Source organism: Siphateles boraxobius, unplaced genomic scaffold (genome assembly GCF_051911475.1).
Source record: "Siphateles boraxobius isolate OS27281-9 unplaced genomic scaffold, OSU_SipBor_1 66, whole genome shotgun sequence".
In the NCBI taxonomy this organism is placed as follows: domain Eukaryota; kingdom Metazoa; phylum Chordata; class Actinopteri; order Cypriniformes; family Leuciscidae; genus Siphateles; species Siphateles boraxobius.
Window position 1 is genome coordinate 4,736,298 of NW_027509193.1, and position 14,968 is coordinate 4,751,265.

At 40.4% G+C, this 14,968-nt stretch overlaps 1 protein-coding gene across 2 annotated transcripts; it reads left to right on the forward strand.

Annotated features, from left to right (window-relative positions):
* Nucleotides 1–1,211: 1,211 nt before the first annotated feature.
* On the forward strand, nt 1,212–13,291 carry samd1a (sterile alpha motif domain containing 1a). Of its 2 annotated transcripts, none has more exons than XM_077211781.1 (7): nt 1,212–1,705; nt 6,554–6,812; nt 7,776–7,885; nt 7,973–8,030; nt 10,208–10,283; nt 10,818–10,932; nt 12,710–13,291. In XM_077211781.1, the coding sequence occupies exons 1-7, from the start codon at nt 1,364–1,366 to the stop codon at nt 12,860–12,862; spliced, it is 1,113 nt and encodes a 370-aa protein (XP_077067896.1). In that variant the 5' UTR covers nt 1,212–1,363; the 3' UTR covers nt 12,863–13,291. The 2 variants fall into 2 exon arrangements, with proteins under 2 accessions (XP_077067896.1, XP_077067897.1); XM_077211782.1 differs by lacking the exon at nt 1,212–1,705 and adding an exon at nt 2,912–3,036.
* The last annotated feature ends 1,677 nt before the right edge of the window (nt 13,292–14,968 follow it).

Consider the following 14,968-nt stretch of genomic DNA (forward strand, 5'->3'; position numbering starts at 1 on the left):
ATGTGAAGCAGGAATTGGATTGTTCCCCCCTTTAGATTCATCAGTTTCTTGCAAGTCTAGTCAGTCACATGACATTTTGTCTCAAAATGAGCTCGCAGCTGAGCTGAGCGCCCATGAGCAAAGATGGCGGATCACTTATGAATTTCAGGTGCTCGTGCACCAGTCGAGCAAGTTCCTTTTGAGATGCATGGACATTCAGACGGCTTTCTGCAGGAAATATGAATCTCCTTGAGATATGCTAGTTCGCAGGGTGCAATGGAGCACACTGCACAATGCTGTATCCCACAATGCAATGCACGTCACTTGACCTTCCATTTCTAGTGTCATCTATAACCTGGAATTTCAGATCCAATCTTCTCTAATTGATTGGATTTACAGAATTTTAAGATGTTTAACTCATAAAAACAACGTTTTAAATTATTTAATGAAACTGCCAAACTTTGATTCTGGGATTATATTTATGTTTGTTGCCTGATGAAAAGTCAGTGTGAAACAGAACTTGCAATATAGTCTTTTCTCTCCTATTGTGGTGTATATCATGAAATGGACTGTGGAAGGAGAAAAAAACGTTCTGTTTTGTTCATGGGGAATTGATTGGATGACTGGTTTGCTATTAGTAGATCTCATGTGAGTGACAGGTTGCCCCGCCCTCACGCCATTAAACGCGTCATCAAAGAAGAGATGTCGCTGCAAGAGGGAGGCGGAAGTTATTTTGATTAAATATTTTGAGGACACATGAATAAGACAAAAATAATGATGTGCATGTATAAATCATAGATAAATACTGCAACATTCCATCAAAAATTAAGAATTTTCCATTTAGAAAATTTCATTTTCCATTTTAAATTCCATTTAGAAAATTTCCATTTTGTTTAATTTCATGGTGACATTAAACATGAAGCATATTAAGCTCATTATTAAGCAAGTTGCTTGTTGCTTTATTATATTGCCAAATGTTAACAGATTTTTACTGAATAACATTTAAAATTCCAACGTTTTTTATTTATTTAAGAGATAACTGGCTTAATTAGACAAGAAATGTGAAAATAAAACGGGTTTTTACCTTCGAAAAATGACTTAGCGTATTATTTAAAAAAACATGCTAGTCACATTCCAAAACAGAACTTTAAGCTGCACGTAAAACAGAACAAAGCCTCCTTAAATCTCCTAGTGGCGGGACGCGCATCTCGCGCATTCCACCTTAAGCGCTCAATGTGATCAACGCACGCGTACAGTATGTTTCCGTTTTTTTTCTCTTTCTCCAGCGCGCTCGCGCCGCGACTCGAAAGACTGCGAGCGTTACGTCGAAGGCAACACTGACGCACTTCATCCACTCTGTCAAGCTTGAAGCCCATTAGGAATAATGTCTAAGCCGTACCGAGAATGGATCCTGGGCTCCATAGACTCGCTGCGGTCGAGAAAAGCGCGACCGGACCTGGACAGAATTTGCAGAATGGTTAAAAGACGATACGGCTCGGACTGGGACCGAACCCGTTCAGAACTAGAGAAACTGATAGAGGAGCAAACGGTGCTGAAAGTCAACTATAAAGGCTCGGTGTCCTATCGCAACGCGGCAAAGGTGCTAAGAGGCAGGAGAAAAACCGAGCAGAGCAAGTGTGCTGTGAAACAGCCTTCTCTCGCGGACTGGAGCGCCGGCGACAGCGCTCTGGGTCCCGTGGATGAGGATCACATGGAGGATATGGAAGTAAGTAAACCTTAACCGAGCGCTGGCGCACTGAAAAGAGCGGTTGCGCTCCGACAAAAACCACACGCGCAATGGCAAGCATTGGTGTTTTATCACTAGTTTAAATGTTCTGGCGCATGAAACATGAAAGCAAGTGCACGCACGCACGCACAAACACACACGCGCGCGCGGACTGGCGCAGACGGGGAGCGGCACGAACCTTCATGAGCGTCGGAAAATCGGCAACAATGGAAGCGCTTGATCTGATTCTGCGAGGTCGAGATCTTTCGGAGCGAGTTTTTGTTCGAGCGCAGACAGTCCCATAACTCAACTTTAGCGATAAAATCCTTTTCCGTTGATCCAAAGTAGCGGGTTAAAGTCACCAAAACATCACTGATCAGCCGACTGACGCATTTCGCACAAGGAGAGTGACACTGGAGGCACTTGCAATAGCGATTATTTACTACCGGGAGACCGCATTTGTTCACTTGTATGGGTCGTGACAAAGTAAATACGACAATTCATAGGGAGCATTGAAGCGCAAGTCATCGCACGGGCTGATCTAGAATCTAGATATCCTTTATGTCCTTGCACGCGAAGTGCGCGAAGTCGTCATTGCGGCTCGTGAACTTGCGCCACTTATTTATCATGTGCCCTACGGGGAACGTTAGTTTTGGATGTGTTTTAAAGGAGGAAAATGTCGGCTATAGCCACGTTTAACATTGGTTTGTTTTGGGACGCGCTTCTCTCAGACAGGCAGCGCGCCTCAGAGTGAAGCGGGGCGGGTTTATGAATATTAACTAGGCTGCGTGAAGTTCGCTTGCGGCGTGCCTAATTAATATACATAAACTCGCCACGCTTCTCTCTCGGGCCACTGAGGAACCACACGCTCACTTAATATTCATGAGCCCTCTCGCTTCTTTCTATGCGGCTAAAGAACGTTGCGTAACTTAATATTCATGAGCCCGCTCTCTACATTCGAACGTCACGTAACTTAATATTCATGAGCCCGCTCGCTTCGTTCTGATGTGCTGTTGGAGAAGGTTACACTACTTAATGTTAATGAGCCCGCCCCGTTTCTCTCTGAGGGCGCGCGCTGCCTGTCGGCGGAGAACCGCGACTCGCGAGTTCAGCGCGCCTCCGTTCAGCAATCTCACTAATGTTCCTCATTCTGTATAAATAAGTTATTTCGCTATGCTTACTGCTCTGGTAGTAACGTTCCTTATATCATAGCGCCAATCATCGCCAAAACTGGGGTTAAAAGTGTAGGAAAACACCGACGGGCGACGAGGAATTTCTGTCTGAATAAACAGGGCGCGCGGCCTTCAGACACCACTAAATCTGATTCGACGGTAATCCAGTTTTGCAGTGGGACGGTTTGAGCATAATCACAAAGTGCAATAGTCGAAATATATTCGTTTAAATGTTAAAAATGCAGGTATTTCTAGCATGCAGTCCTATTTAAAGCCACTGAATGAATGCTAATACATGTTTTCTGTATTCCTCCTGCCTGGCTGCTTATGATTTTTAGTGAAAATATTTCTGGGCTATTGAACATTCCAGTGTTATTGCCCAGGGCGGTTCACTGAAGCCTTTGCAGGGCATGTTGGCACATTATATGGGTTAAGTTGACATACTGGGAGACTGCCATCAAATTGTTTATAATTGGCGTTTCAGATTTTTTTTTTACACAAATATAAAACACAAAAGAATGAATGAAACCAAAACAAATAAAATGGCAAATCCCCCCAACTAAACAGCATAGTATGAACTGCACTCTATGAATTACATATACATATTATTAATAAAGCTATTAAAGATATTCAATGAAACGCATTGAATGATTTCTTTTTGAAGAAATTTAATTTTGTTTTTTGATTAATTAACGACACAGTATGGCCCCATTTTCACTGCAGGTCTTGATGCCCAATTTCGATTTGTTGACTATATCTAATTATTGTGACGACCAGCTTACATCTTCTTTTAAAAATGACCAATATCTGATATCTGCATTTACACTATAAACGTGGCGAAACAACCCCAGGTAGACGTACTGACCTGGAAGAGCTTAGGCCAAAAAGGAAGTAAAAACAGCTTGATTTACATTGGACGAAGACAAAATGGCAATGAGCATTTGCTTTCCACAACATCATTAAAGGTCAGCAAAATGTTGGGTTCTGCCTTCGTCCTCCATGGCGCCATTGAAAAGAGTCATGTGATCGTGGTTGGGCTCCACCTAAGTTTACATCGTACGCCACCGTCGGCTTTTCAATGACGTACAATCCGTATTGACAGGAGAATATCTGATCTGTCCTCTTGCATGCATACACAAATGTACGTATCTGATTCAATATTTATTTCTGCTTATGAATGAATGAAACCAAATGGAGAATATCGGAATCCATGTGCCTTTTTCCGGCTTGCACGTTCGTGGGTCATATCCAGGGCTTGACATTAACTTTTTTGCTCACCTGCGACTGTGACTTGTGGTTTTCCAAAGTTACCAGCGACTCAGCATTTTCACTGGACACAATTTTGACATCGATACCATAGGGAAAAACTGCCATATAGATATTTTTTATATTATCTCATAATTTGGCAGCAGGTATATTAGGCTGCTGTCACTTTAAGACCTGTCGTACTGTTACACGTGTTTTCTTTCTCAACTGTTTACGTTCACTTAAAACATAACTGACTGTTTACGTCAATACTCGCCAAGCATTTTGTGCCACATGGGAGGAAAAAATCTGAATTGGGTCACTTGAACCATGTAATGTGGATGCGGCCTATAAGACTTCAGTCACTTTAAAGCAGGGATGTCCAAACTCAGTCCTGGAGGGCCACCATCCTGCACAGTTTAGCTCCAACCCCAATTAAACACACCTGTACCACCAGCTAATCAAGGTCTTATAGGCTAGAAACTTCCAGGCGCGTGTGTTGAGTCTGGCTAGAGCTAAACTCTGCAGGACAGTGGCCCTCCAGGACTGAGTTTGGACACCCCTGCTTTAAAGGGTAACTCAACCCCCGGTCAGAGTCTGACTCCACCCACTGGCAATATTTGAAAACTGCTGTAAAAGTGGGCATAGCCCAGTGGAGGGGGGGCGTACACCTGAGACCCGCGTCTCTCTGTAGGCAAGGGTGTGGTGAGCTGGTGCCTGCTTATGTCACGCAGCACCACAACATCCAATAGGAAAATTCAACTGCAGTAGCCACCGTTTAACCTGAAGAGGGCAGCACTCAGACGTTTCTACACCATACTGTATATTGTAAAATTAAAACACTTTATACCCAAATGACAAAAAATTTACTTGAATCAATGAACAGCATTAATAAAGCCCCCAGTCTTACAGATCATTAACTAAAAAAAGTTGTTTTAGGGTTTAGTTACCCTTTAAGACCTTATGCATTGATCCAATATTATGATAATAATTTAGAATCTATTTAGCCCAACGGTACCGAATTCTGTCCTCAGTCGAGGTTTATTGTTCTTTTAATAACTCATCATCAAGCTTGTCCCGCTCTTTCTTCTCATACATCCATGTTTCTTTTCTGCTCTATCGTGTTTAACGCATTCCTTTAAAGCATTCCTTCCGCAAGAAAAAAATAGTCCCTGACCGTGAACAACAACGTTCCAATATGTAATATCCATGAAAGCTCAAATAAAAACAACAAACCGTTCTCAAACTTTGTCTCTTTCTTTTTATTTTTTACAACACAATATTTGTGAAATTTCCTCACACAAATATAGGCATAGCTTATCTCTCAGCATGAGAAAACGTTAATTTTTTTGTTTATTCCGTTATTTTCTCTCAGCACTAAACTAAATATTGACATAGCCTATAAATAAAATCACAAGGGCACATATTTTGATAGATAACAGTTAGGTCTTTAATCTATTTTATTAATGTTATTAATTTAGTTGCTAAAATGCTGCCTAACAAGAGATACTTTTTTATTGTTGTTTATTTAAAATTAATTTGAACATCTCCGTTTATTGTGCACGCATTAAATATTTGTCTCATTTCAATTGGCTCCACTGTGGTGATATTTAACGCGGTTCTCTTTAGTTGGGGCTCAGCACTGTCAGCGGTGTTTTCTGTTGCATTAAGAATGTCATTCAGGAATCTGTTCAGACCCGCACATGACGCTATGTAGCTACTGGTCCCATATTTTTCACCTTTGGAGCTTCTGGCAGTTCTGTAGAAGTCACGGAGAAGTGCGTTGAGTTCCGTCTTGGTGATTTGTTTAAAATCAATGCTGCAACCCTTTTCACTACACCAGTCACCGAAGCATTTCACTGTCCATTGGGTTTGCTGCACGGTATTTTTTTCATTACGAGTCTTCTCGAATGTATCAATGTTACATTTCAGCACTTCAGCGTGACGGTTCATATTTGTAGAAGTCTCCACAAATTGTTCCTCAAACCACTTATCCATCGTCATGCCACCTAGTAAATCGAAATTTACTTTAAACATTTTAGCCTTTTTAATTCTTATGTTTTTTTCTGTTTATGTTGATACGTGTGGTTGCTAAGGGTGTTGCTAAGGGCGCAGTGATAAATAGAGCCGTTGGGTGAAGCGGTCAAAGCCGTGTTTTATCGTGAATAAAGCACAGCTATTGACCAATCAGAATCAAGGATTGGAACTAACCGTTTTATAAATATATATATATATATATATATATATATATATATATATATATATATGGATATTTTATATATAAAGTTATGAAAACTGTTGAAAACACAGTTTCAGATGGCACACGTGATGCGTTCTGTTGAAGCTTCATGTTGCACTGGAGTGTAGGCAGACTGTGGCAGTGTGTTTTTTCTAACTGATCAAGTAAAATAAAATTCGGCAATCTTTTTAGGACGAGATGTCGATCACGGCAGGAATGGACAGCAGTATGGATGAGGAGGGCGATGAGAGCAGTCTGGACGCCATGTGCGCTCAGAGCACCGCTGACTCGGGCATCAGCATGAGTCCCGTCACCAGCAGTAACACCAGTCTGCCTGTTCCTTCACCCACTTCCTCAAAGAACTCTCCTACCCATGATGCTCTGAGGCAGGACGCCGACAGCGCTTACACTCTGCCCGAGCACATACAGCCAGCAGCCCAGCAGGACACGGGTACGTACTTCTCAAGATAAAACCCCAAACTAACCAGCATTTAAATTGATTTGCTAATTCGCATACATTAGTTAAAATACAGAATCAATCTTTTGAAACCATTCTGCAAATTAACATGATAAAGTCTGCATGAAATGGAAGATCTTTTTTTTTCCTATTGCGATGTATATCCAAATGAAACGAGATTCTGAACAAGAAAAAATGTGGGGCGGGGCTTGGTTTTGTCCATCAGTAATTGATTAGATTGTTGTAATTTGCTATTGGTGGATCTCATGTGAGGGACAGGTTGCTCCGCCCTCACGCCAGTAAACACATCATCAGAGAAGAGAAGGGATGACCCTGCAATTGGAGGGAAAGTTATTCTGATTAGATATTATGAGGATATGAATTAAAAAAGTAATGATGTTCACAGATTAATCATTTATGATAAACACTGCAATATTACATTAAAAAAAAGAAATGTCCATTTTGATTTCATGGTGACTGTAACGTTATGGTTTTCCTCGCAACCTCAGTTAAAGCTGGTATCCTACTAGCCGAATGTTAGTCGGTAAACTTCATTTATACAATTGTTTGAGAATCCGAGGCCCTGTTTACACCTGGTATTAAAATGCTTTTTGGTCGATTGGATCACAAGTAGGCGAGAGAAACACATTCCCGTTTACACCTGGTGTTTTAATCACTTTTGTCCTGATTTCTTCTAGGGGAGTATCTATGGGCCAGTAAATCTATAGGCTTTTTCAGATCTTTTGAACTAATAGATTAAATAAGCTTGCGCAATTTACACATGAACATGATCTGAGATGACGGAAAACATACGGAGAGCAGCAGCTTTTGTTTTAAAACTGAAGAAAATTTGAAGTAAAAGTCCAAAGAGACAAACACTCAATCACACATTTTGACGGCGTAAAGTTTCTACATGAAGAGATTTCAGCTGACGGTATTTGTCAATGTGGCCCACAGGGTCCGTGGAGTCCTTGCAGGAGCCAGTGGCCATCTGTCTCTCCGCTCTTAAAGCCGAGGAGGAGCCGAGGGTGGAGGAGAGCGTGGCCAGCCCTGATCCAGTCACGCCGGTGAGCACATCCGTCCTGCTTCCAGGCACAGCACATCTGTCATGTTCCTCTTCGTCTCTGTGTCATATTGTGCGTGTCTGTCTTCAGGACGAGGCGGTGATGGCAGACGGAGGGCCTCACACTGTCTCTGATCATGCTGAGGAAGGTGAGGATTATGCCTGTGCTCCTTAACTTCCATAGCGTATCAGTGTCAGGAGTTAAGTTTTCCATTAAAGGTGTAGTAAGCGATTTCTGAGAAACACTGTTGAAAGTGGATCGGACCAAGCAGCACAACACACTTGTAGCCAATCAGCAGTAGGGGGCGTGTCCACTCATGATGGGGAGGCAAGATAGTGAGCCAATCAGCAGTAGGGGGCGTGTCCAATCATGATGGGGAGGCAAGATAGTGAGCCAATCAGCAGTAGGGGGCGTGTCCACTCATGATGGGGAGGCAAGATAGTGAGCCCATCAGCAGTAGGGGGCGTGTCCAATCATGATGGGGAGGCAAGATAGTTAGCCAATCAGCAGTAGGGGGCGTGTCCAATAATAATGGGGAGAGATTGAGCCAATCGGCAGGAGGGGGCGTGTCCATTCGTGATGGGGGAAGATGGAGAGTGAGCCAATCAGCAGAAGAGGGTGTGTCATTCATGATGGGGGAGGCGAGAGAGTGAGGTAATCAGCAGTAGGGGGCGTGTCCACTCATGATGGGGAGAGAGAATGAGCCAATCAGCAGGAGGGGGCGTGTCCATTCGTGATGGAGGAAGATAGAGAGTGAGCCAATCAGCAGGAGGGGGTGTGTCATTCATGATGGGGGAGGCGAGAAAGTGAGCTAATCAGCAGTAGGGGGCGTGTCCACCCATTATGGTGGAGGAGAGAGAATGAGCCAATCAGTAGGAGGCGGTGTGTCCACTCATGATGGGGGAGGAGAGACAGTGAGCAAGAGGGAGATTTGATGAAAAGACTGTAGAATGCGAAATGGCTGAGAGAAATTACAAAAGATAAAAGCTCAGAGGAATATCACTTGAAAAAGAAGGGTTATGATCAGAAAAGAGCTTTAGGACCCTTGTTAATATTAGATAAGCTTTCCAGTGCTGGAGAGACTGAATCAGGCTAAGGCCTGAAAACAGACGTAGAGTTGGTTCTGCTCCATACTCGAGTAACATTTTTTTTTTGCTGTGTTTCACAGAACCAAGATTATTATTATACCAAGCATTATTTTCCTTCGCTTCAGCTATGATAAACATCCACTCTCGCATTGTGTGTTCATGCATTTTGGGGGCGGAGCAGTGAAGGGAGGGGTGTGTTCAAATTTCAGATACAACAGTGTTTATCATAAATCACTTACTGCACATTTAAGGATCAATATTTGTCCCTGGAAGTGATTTCCAGAGGCTTTTTATTTTATTTTGTAAGGGTAATTTTTATGTTTACCTTATGTATCTGTGTTGTCTTTTTTATTTGTATCTTGTTTTTCAATTACTTCAACTAATTAGAATAATAAACTGTTATCAATACAATTGATCAACATCAACAAAAGCCATCGTTTCATTTCACAAGGTGGAAAGGAAGCTGCATATGAAATGGCATTTATGTTTATTTAAACAGACTGTTTAATGCTGCTCATAGGTGGCATACATGTATTTACAATACAAATGCATAATGAATAGCCTACATGAAGAATATACTACATTATGAAATTTAAAAAAATTAAATTACAGGGTAAGGCTGCAGTTTAATTACAAAAGATTACTGTCGATTTATTGCTATTGATATTGTAATAATGATAATTATTGTCAATTAATAGAACACAGAAATTTTGTTGTGTTTGGGGAAACAGCGTGCCATATTCCTGTAGTCTGCACAGACAAAAAAAAACTGTTTATGAATTAGTTTTTATGCATTAGAAAATCAAGACTTCACATTGGTTGTTTCTTAGTAGCATGAAAACAAACGTTTATTCAAACTAGGAATAAAGTGAGTTAGTGAGCGTTTGTTCTTTCACCTGTGACTAATGTAAACGCCACTGATTGGCCAGTGCTTTCATGTGCTCAACAGAAATGTGTGTGATTGGTTGTAATGCTCAATGCTGCAAAAAAAAATTGAATCAAAATACAAAATTGAAATGTATGGCCACAGTCAATCATGTTCACATTTCACTTCAATCGCGACAGTCACGATAGTTTTAGTTTATTTTTGCAGGGGCATTTTTTGCCCCCTATCTTGAATTTGGGGGCCTTTTCAGTGGCATTTTTTTACCCCAAGTCCCCATTAATTTCTGAACCGGCACCGAATCTATCAACTCATTGTACATATTTTTTTTTTTTCAAAATTGTGCTTTCACAGGTGAAATGTGCAATAAGGAGCCCAAAAGCACGACAGAGGAAGAAACCATTGACAATGGAGAGATGAATAATGAAAAGTGAGTGAAAGTTGATATTTTCTTTGTATCTTAGGCAAGAAACACTGAAATATTGAGACTTAAAGTTCTAGTGTGTCATTTCTGTGGCATCAAGCACCATTGGACAAATAATAAATGTTTTCGTTAATGGAACTTTTTTTTTCTGAAACATTTCAATCGTTATTTTTTTTTAAAGCATTACTACTTGTTTCAAAACATTAAAAATTCAAAATGTAACATTCCTATGATGTTTGTTAAATCATCAAATGGAACGTTCGCTAACTCTTTTTTGCTAATCTTCACATAAACACACAAAAAAATTTTTTTTTTACATTTAAAAACTGGATGTTTTGAATGTTCTGAGAACATTCAGAAATAATGTTTCCATAACTTTATCGAAACGTTCCTAGAGCGTATTTTAGGACGTGCCATTGGTCAGGTAGTACCACCTCAAACTCACACCATTGGTTATTGTATTGTTGTTGTGATATGGAGAAGCCTAGTCTGTATTGCTCATGAACTTTGAGGTTTGAAACTGTTGTTGTCCATTCTCAGTGATGCGGTGGAGGAAGAAGTTGTGCAGGACCCTTTGCTTTGGAGCGTGGCCGATGTGGCCCGTTACTTCACGTCTGTGGGTTTCCCTGAGCAGGCGCTGGCTTTCAGGACACAGGTTAGTGCTGTAGTCAAACAAACCAGTCAAGAACATGTGCTTGTTATACTTAACCCAAAATCTAAAGAAAGAAAACAAGTCTTAATTTTACAGTGCAAAAGATGCTGTTTTCATGATAATTAAGTACATTTCCCCCCTAATTCATATTACTATAAATGCCAGGAAAATGCACAAGGCATTTCTTTAATTTATGCTGATTTTAGACTTGCCACGGCCTAGGAAAAACAAAAATTAGGACGTTCTTAAATTGCTATTTCCAGACCAGGAAATTAATAAAATGTACAATTTCTGTAGTGAATATATACATTGTACTAGTTTCTACCTCTAAAATATTTCATGCTTATTTCAGATTTTAAATGATGAAAAGTTGCGGGAGCGAAAAAACAAACAAACTGTTTTACAGTATTTCTTTAATGAGAGTTATCATTTGAAAACAACAATGGGAATACAATAGTTATCACAAAACCAAAAAATCATTTTTGTACACATATTTTTGATAATGAGAATTAAGGTTGACACAAAAATTCTCTAGTCCGTACCAATTCTAATAAAATGTAACTGTTATCTCTATTATTTTCGGTACCATAGCACAAACTAACTATGGTAACGGTTTTATTTTTAATAGTGTTTTTATTTAAGTTTTTGGAAAAAAGTTAAATAAATGAAATAACTTAATCATTAATAATAATTGAGTAAATAAATAACATTATCATGTAGACCTCACATATTGTTCCATTAAGTAAACATTGCATTAAAAAGATTCAAAGAAAAGTTTGTAATAAAATGAAAAACAAAGAAACACATTACAGGTAACAAAATTGCAGAATGTTTTTGTCGCGTCGCTTGCTATGCTCATCAATATTCCAGATTCAGTCCTGCATTTTTAATATGGTTGTAACTAATGTAACTTTGCAGCGTGTACTTTTATTGAAATTATGAATGGGTTATATACAGCGAGCAAGAGCGCAGGTTCTGACATCATTCCTGCACCACTCAATGGAGCGATTCTGACTAATTTAACACCTCTGATTGGCCATTGCATTCACATGCTCAACAGATATATATCTGTGATTGGCTACCATGTTCAACGCTGCAAAAAAAAAAATGTAAATAGAAACCTTTGACGCTCTTCAGAACTTATAGAGGTTCAAAAACTAGTTGGACAAAAAGGTTCACTGCGCTTTTTTTTCTTTTTGAAAAAAGTAGGATCAATAGGAGTTAAATGTGTTTAATACTTTTATCAAACAATATTACACTCATTTGATGATATTGGCCAAGAAAACCTAAAACATGCTACAGTATAAGCTATAGACTACACTCTTAGGTTCACCAAGGCTGTATTTATTTGATAAAAATACAGTAAAAATTGTAATATTGTGAAATATTATTACTGTTTAAAATGAGTTTTCTACTTGAACATAATGTAAAGTGTTATTTATTCCTGTGATCAAAGCTTCTACTTCAGCATCATTACGCCAGTCTTCAGTGTCACATGATCCTTCAGAAATCATTCTAATGATGCTCAAGAAACATTTCTGATGATTATTATAAGTGTTGAAAACAGTTGTGCTGCTTAATTTTTATAAATGTCTTTTAGTCTCACTTTTGATCAGTTTAATGTGTCCTTGCTGAATAAAAGTATTCATTTCTTAAAAATAAAAACCGTTCTGACACCAAACCTTTGAACGCTAGTGTACATCATCTCTATTTATATCCAGAAGTGAAATGTCTTGGATCGGTGCTGCGGATCTCCAGTAACCTTTGTATCTTCCAACAGGAAATAGATGGGAAGTCCTTACTGTTGATGCAGCGCAGTGACGTGTTGACTGGTCTGTCGATCAGACTCGGCCCCGCTCTCAAGATCTACGAGAATCATGTGAAGGTACTGCAGAGAAGCCAGTTTCAGGAGGACAGCCGCCTCTTCTCATAGTGCTGGTTTTCAGCCACACAGACTGAAATGCTCCTGGTTCAGAGTGCAGGACATGAAATGAGGGGAAACTTTAACTCTTTAAGACTTGATTTGCACAATCCTCCTCAGCCGATCTTCTCTTCTTCCTGGTGAGGACATGCCGCATGTTTCAGCCCTGCAGTCTGTTCTTCTGTTCTGTCCTGTCGGCGTCCGTCTGTCCGTCCCTCACAGGGTTGATGGGACCATTCATGCTAGTAGAAGTGTTATTTTTTTTCTATGGTGGAGCTTTTCATTCACCAGTGTTTATTGTCAGATATAATTTACAGTGTAGCAATATTGTATAAACATGGTTCTTGTCCAATTAAATGTACGATGTTAAGCAATGTTTTACAGCAGTCTTTAAATGGACATGCAAAGTTAGGAAATAAAATCCAGTTTCAGAATCTGAAACTGCACTTGTGGCATCAATCTTTTCTGTTCTGCATCGCGCCTGCCAAGAAGAGACATGGAGCGAGTTGTTGGCTATGTTTCCAACCACTTATTTTTAGATGAATTTTGGGATATTGCATAAAAACTCGCTGGATGGAAATGCCAAGATATGCATAAATTCTATAAATAAACGTATGTGCTGTGCAACTGTGACGGATAAAATTTGTATCCGATAAGAAGCCCAGACAGCAACATAGTGTTGGCCCAGATTCGGCCCACATCTGGTGCGCGTTGAATCCACGTACCAGATGTGGCCCGGATCTGGGCCAACACTATAGGGGTTTTTGCACCGGGTAATTCTAGAAACTTAGTTCCCTGAGAACTAATGGTTCCCTTAGGAACATTTTCCTGGTTGCATTCGCAGCACCAGTTGGAACCAGTAGGAAGTGACGAAGCCGCGCTCGTTGTTGTTAAATTTAATTTGACGGCGCTGAGAACGCCACAGCCTGAGCACACAGCGCATTCTCCGTGTTCATTAGTTTACGATCTGTCTAACAGTCCTGTCCTATGCCGTGTGGTTGATGTTCAGTGTCGCTAGCTGAGCAGAAATACATACCGTAATCATGTTCGGCTTGGTCCCCTCAAAGTTACGTTGGATTTTCTCCTTAGCGTAAGCCTATCACTGGTTTCCATGTTTGTAGAGTTCATTTCTGGAGTAAATATATAGGCTATAATATGTGTGTTTACATGGCTTTTTTAAAAATGGCGGTGCTGGTGTTTCACGTGCGTTCGTCCGTCCAATCAGCGCACACTAACGTCCCTGGTAGTTCCTATTGTGCTGGTTGGTTAAACCCTACTCTGAAGTAGGAGCTAAAATAGTTCCTCCAAAAAAGGTGCGCTGCGAACACGCCCAAAATCCGGTTACTTCCGCCAATAATCCGGTGCGAAAGCCCCTTATGATGTTGCTGTCTGGGTGACATGCATAAACTACGATGGAAACACATTTACCAATTAAATGCTGCATTCACGCCATGTCGCAATTACCATAATTTCGTGATGATGTGATAGTTCTACTCTAAGCTGTTCATGTCCTCGGACTGAGAATCAACACCTAAATTTAGGTGCGTTCATGCCACGTTATTACCGTAATTTCCTGATTTGTAAAAAGCTTTCACATCCTCGTAGAGCTCGTAATAAGAGCTTGTAAGATGGGAATTGTCTGAGAGCTTGTACCACGTGACTGCTGCATTTAGACGTGGATAGTGTTGCCATAGAAACGCATAACTCTCAGTCCGAGGGCATGAATAGCTCCGAATATAACGTCACGTGTTGTGATTCTCAAGACTACGGTAATTACGACACAACGTGAATTCAGGATGAATTTGCAGTGGTCAGGTACGTACAAATAGGAGCTCTCTGAAAATTAGCTGTTAAATAAAGATCTATATGCTTTCGAAACGCTCGCGCAGAACTTTAGTGTCATACTCATCGATCTCTACAGCACCGCGTCAAGTCGAACACACCTTAAATCTGCGGTGGCCGCGTAATACAAGTCGTAACTCTCAGAAAACTACGAGTAAACACGTTGTAATTACAAGTTCTACAAGCATGTGAAGGCTTTTTAAAGTTCAGAATCGAACGCACCTATTGTCAGGTTACAAGTTGTAATTACGAGTTCTACGATGACGTGATCGCTTT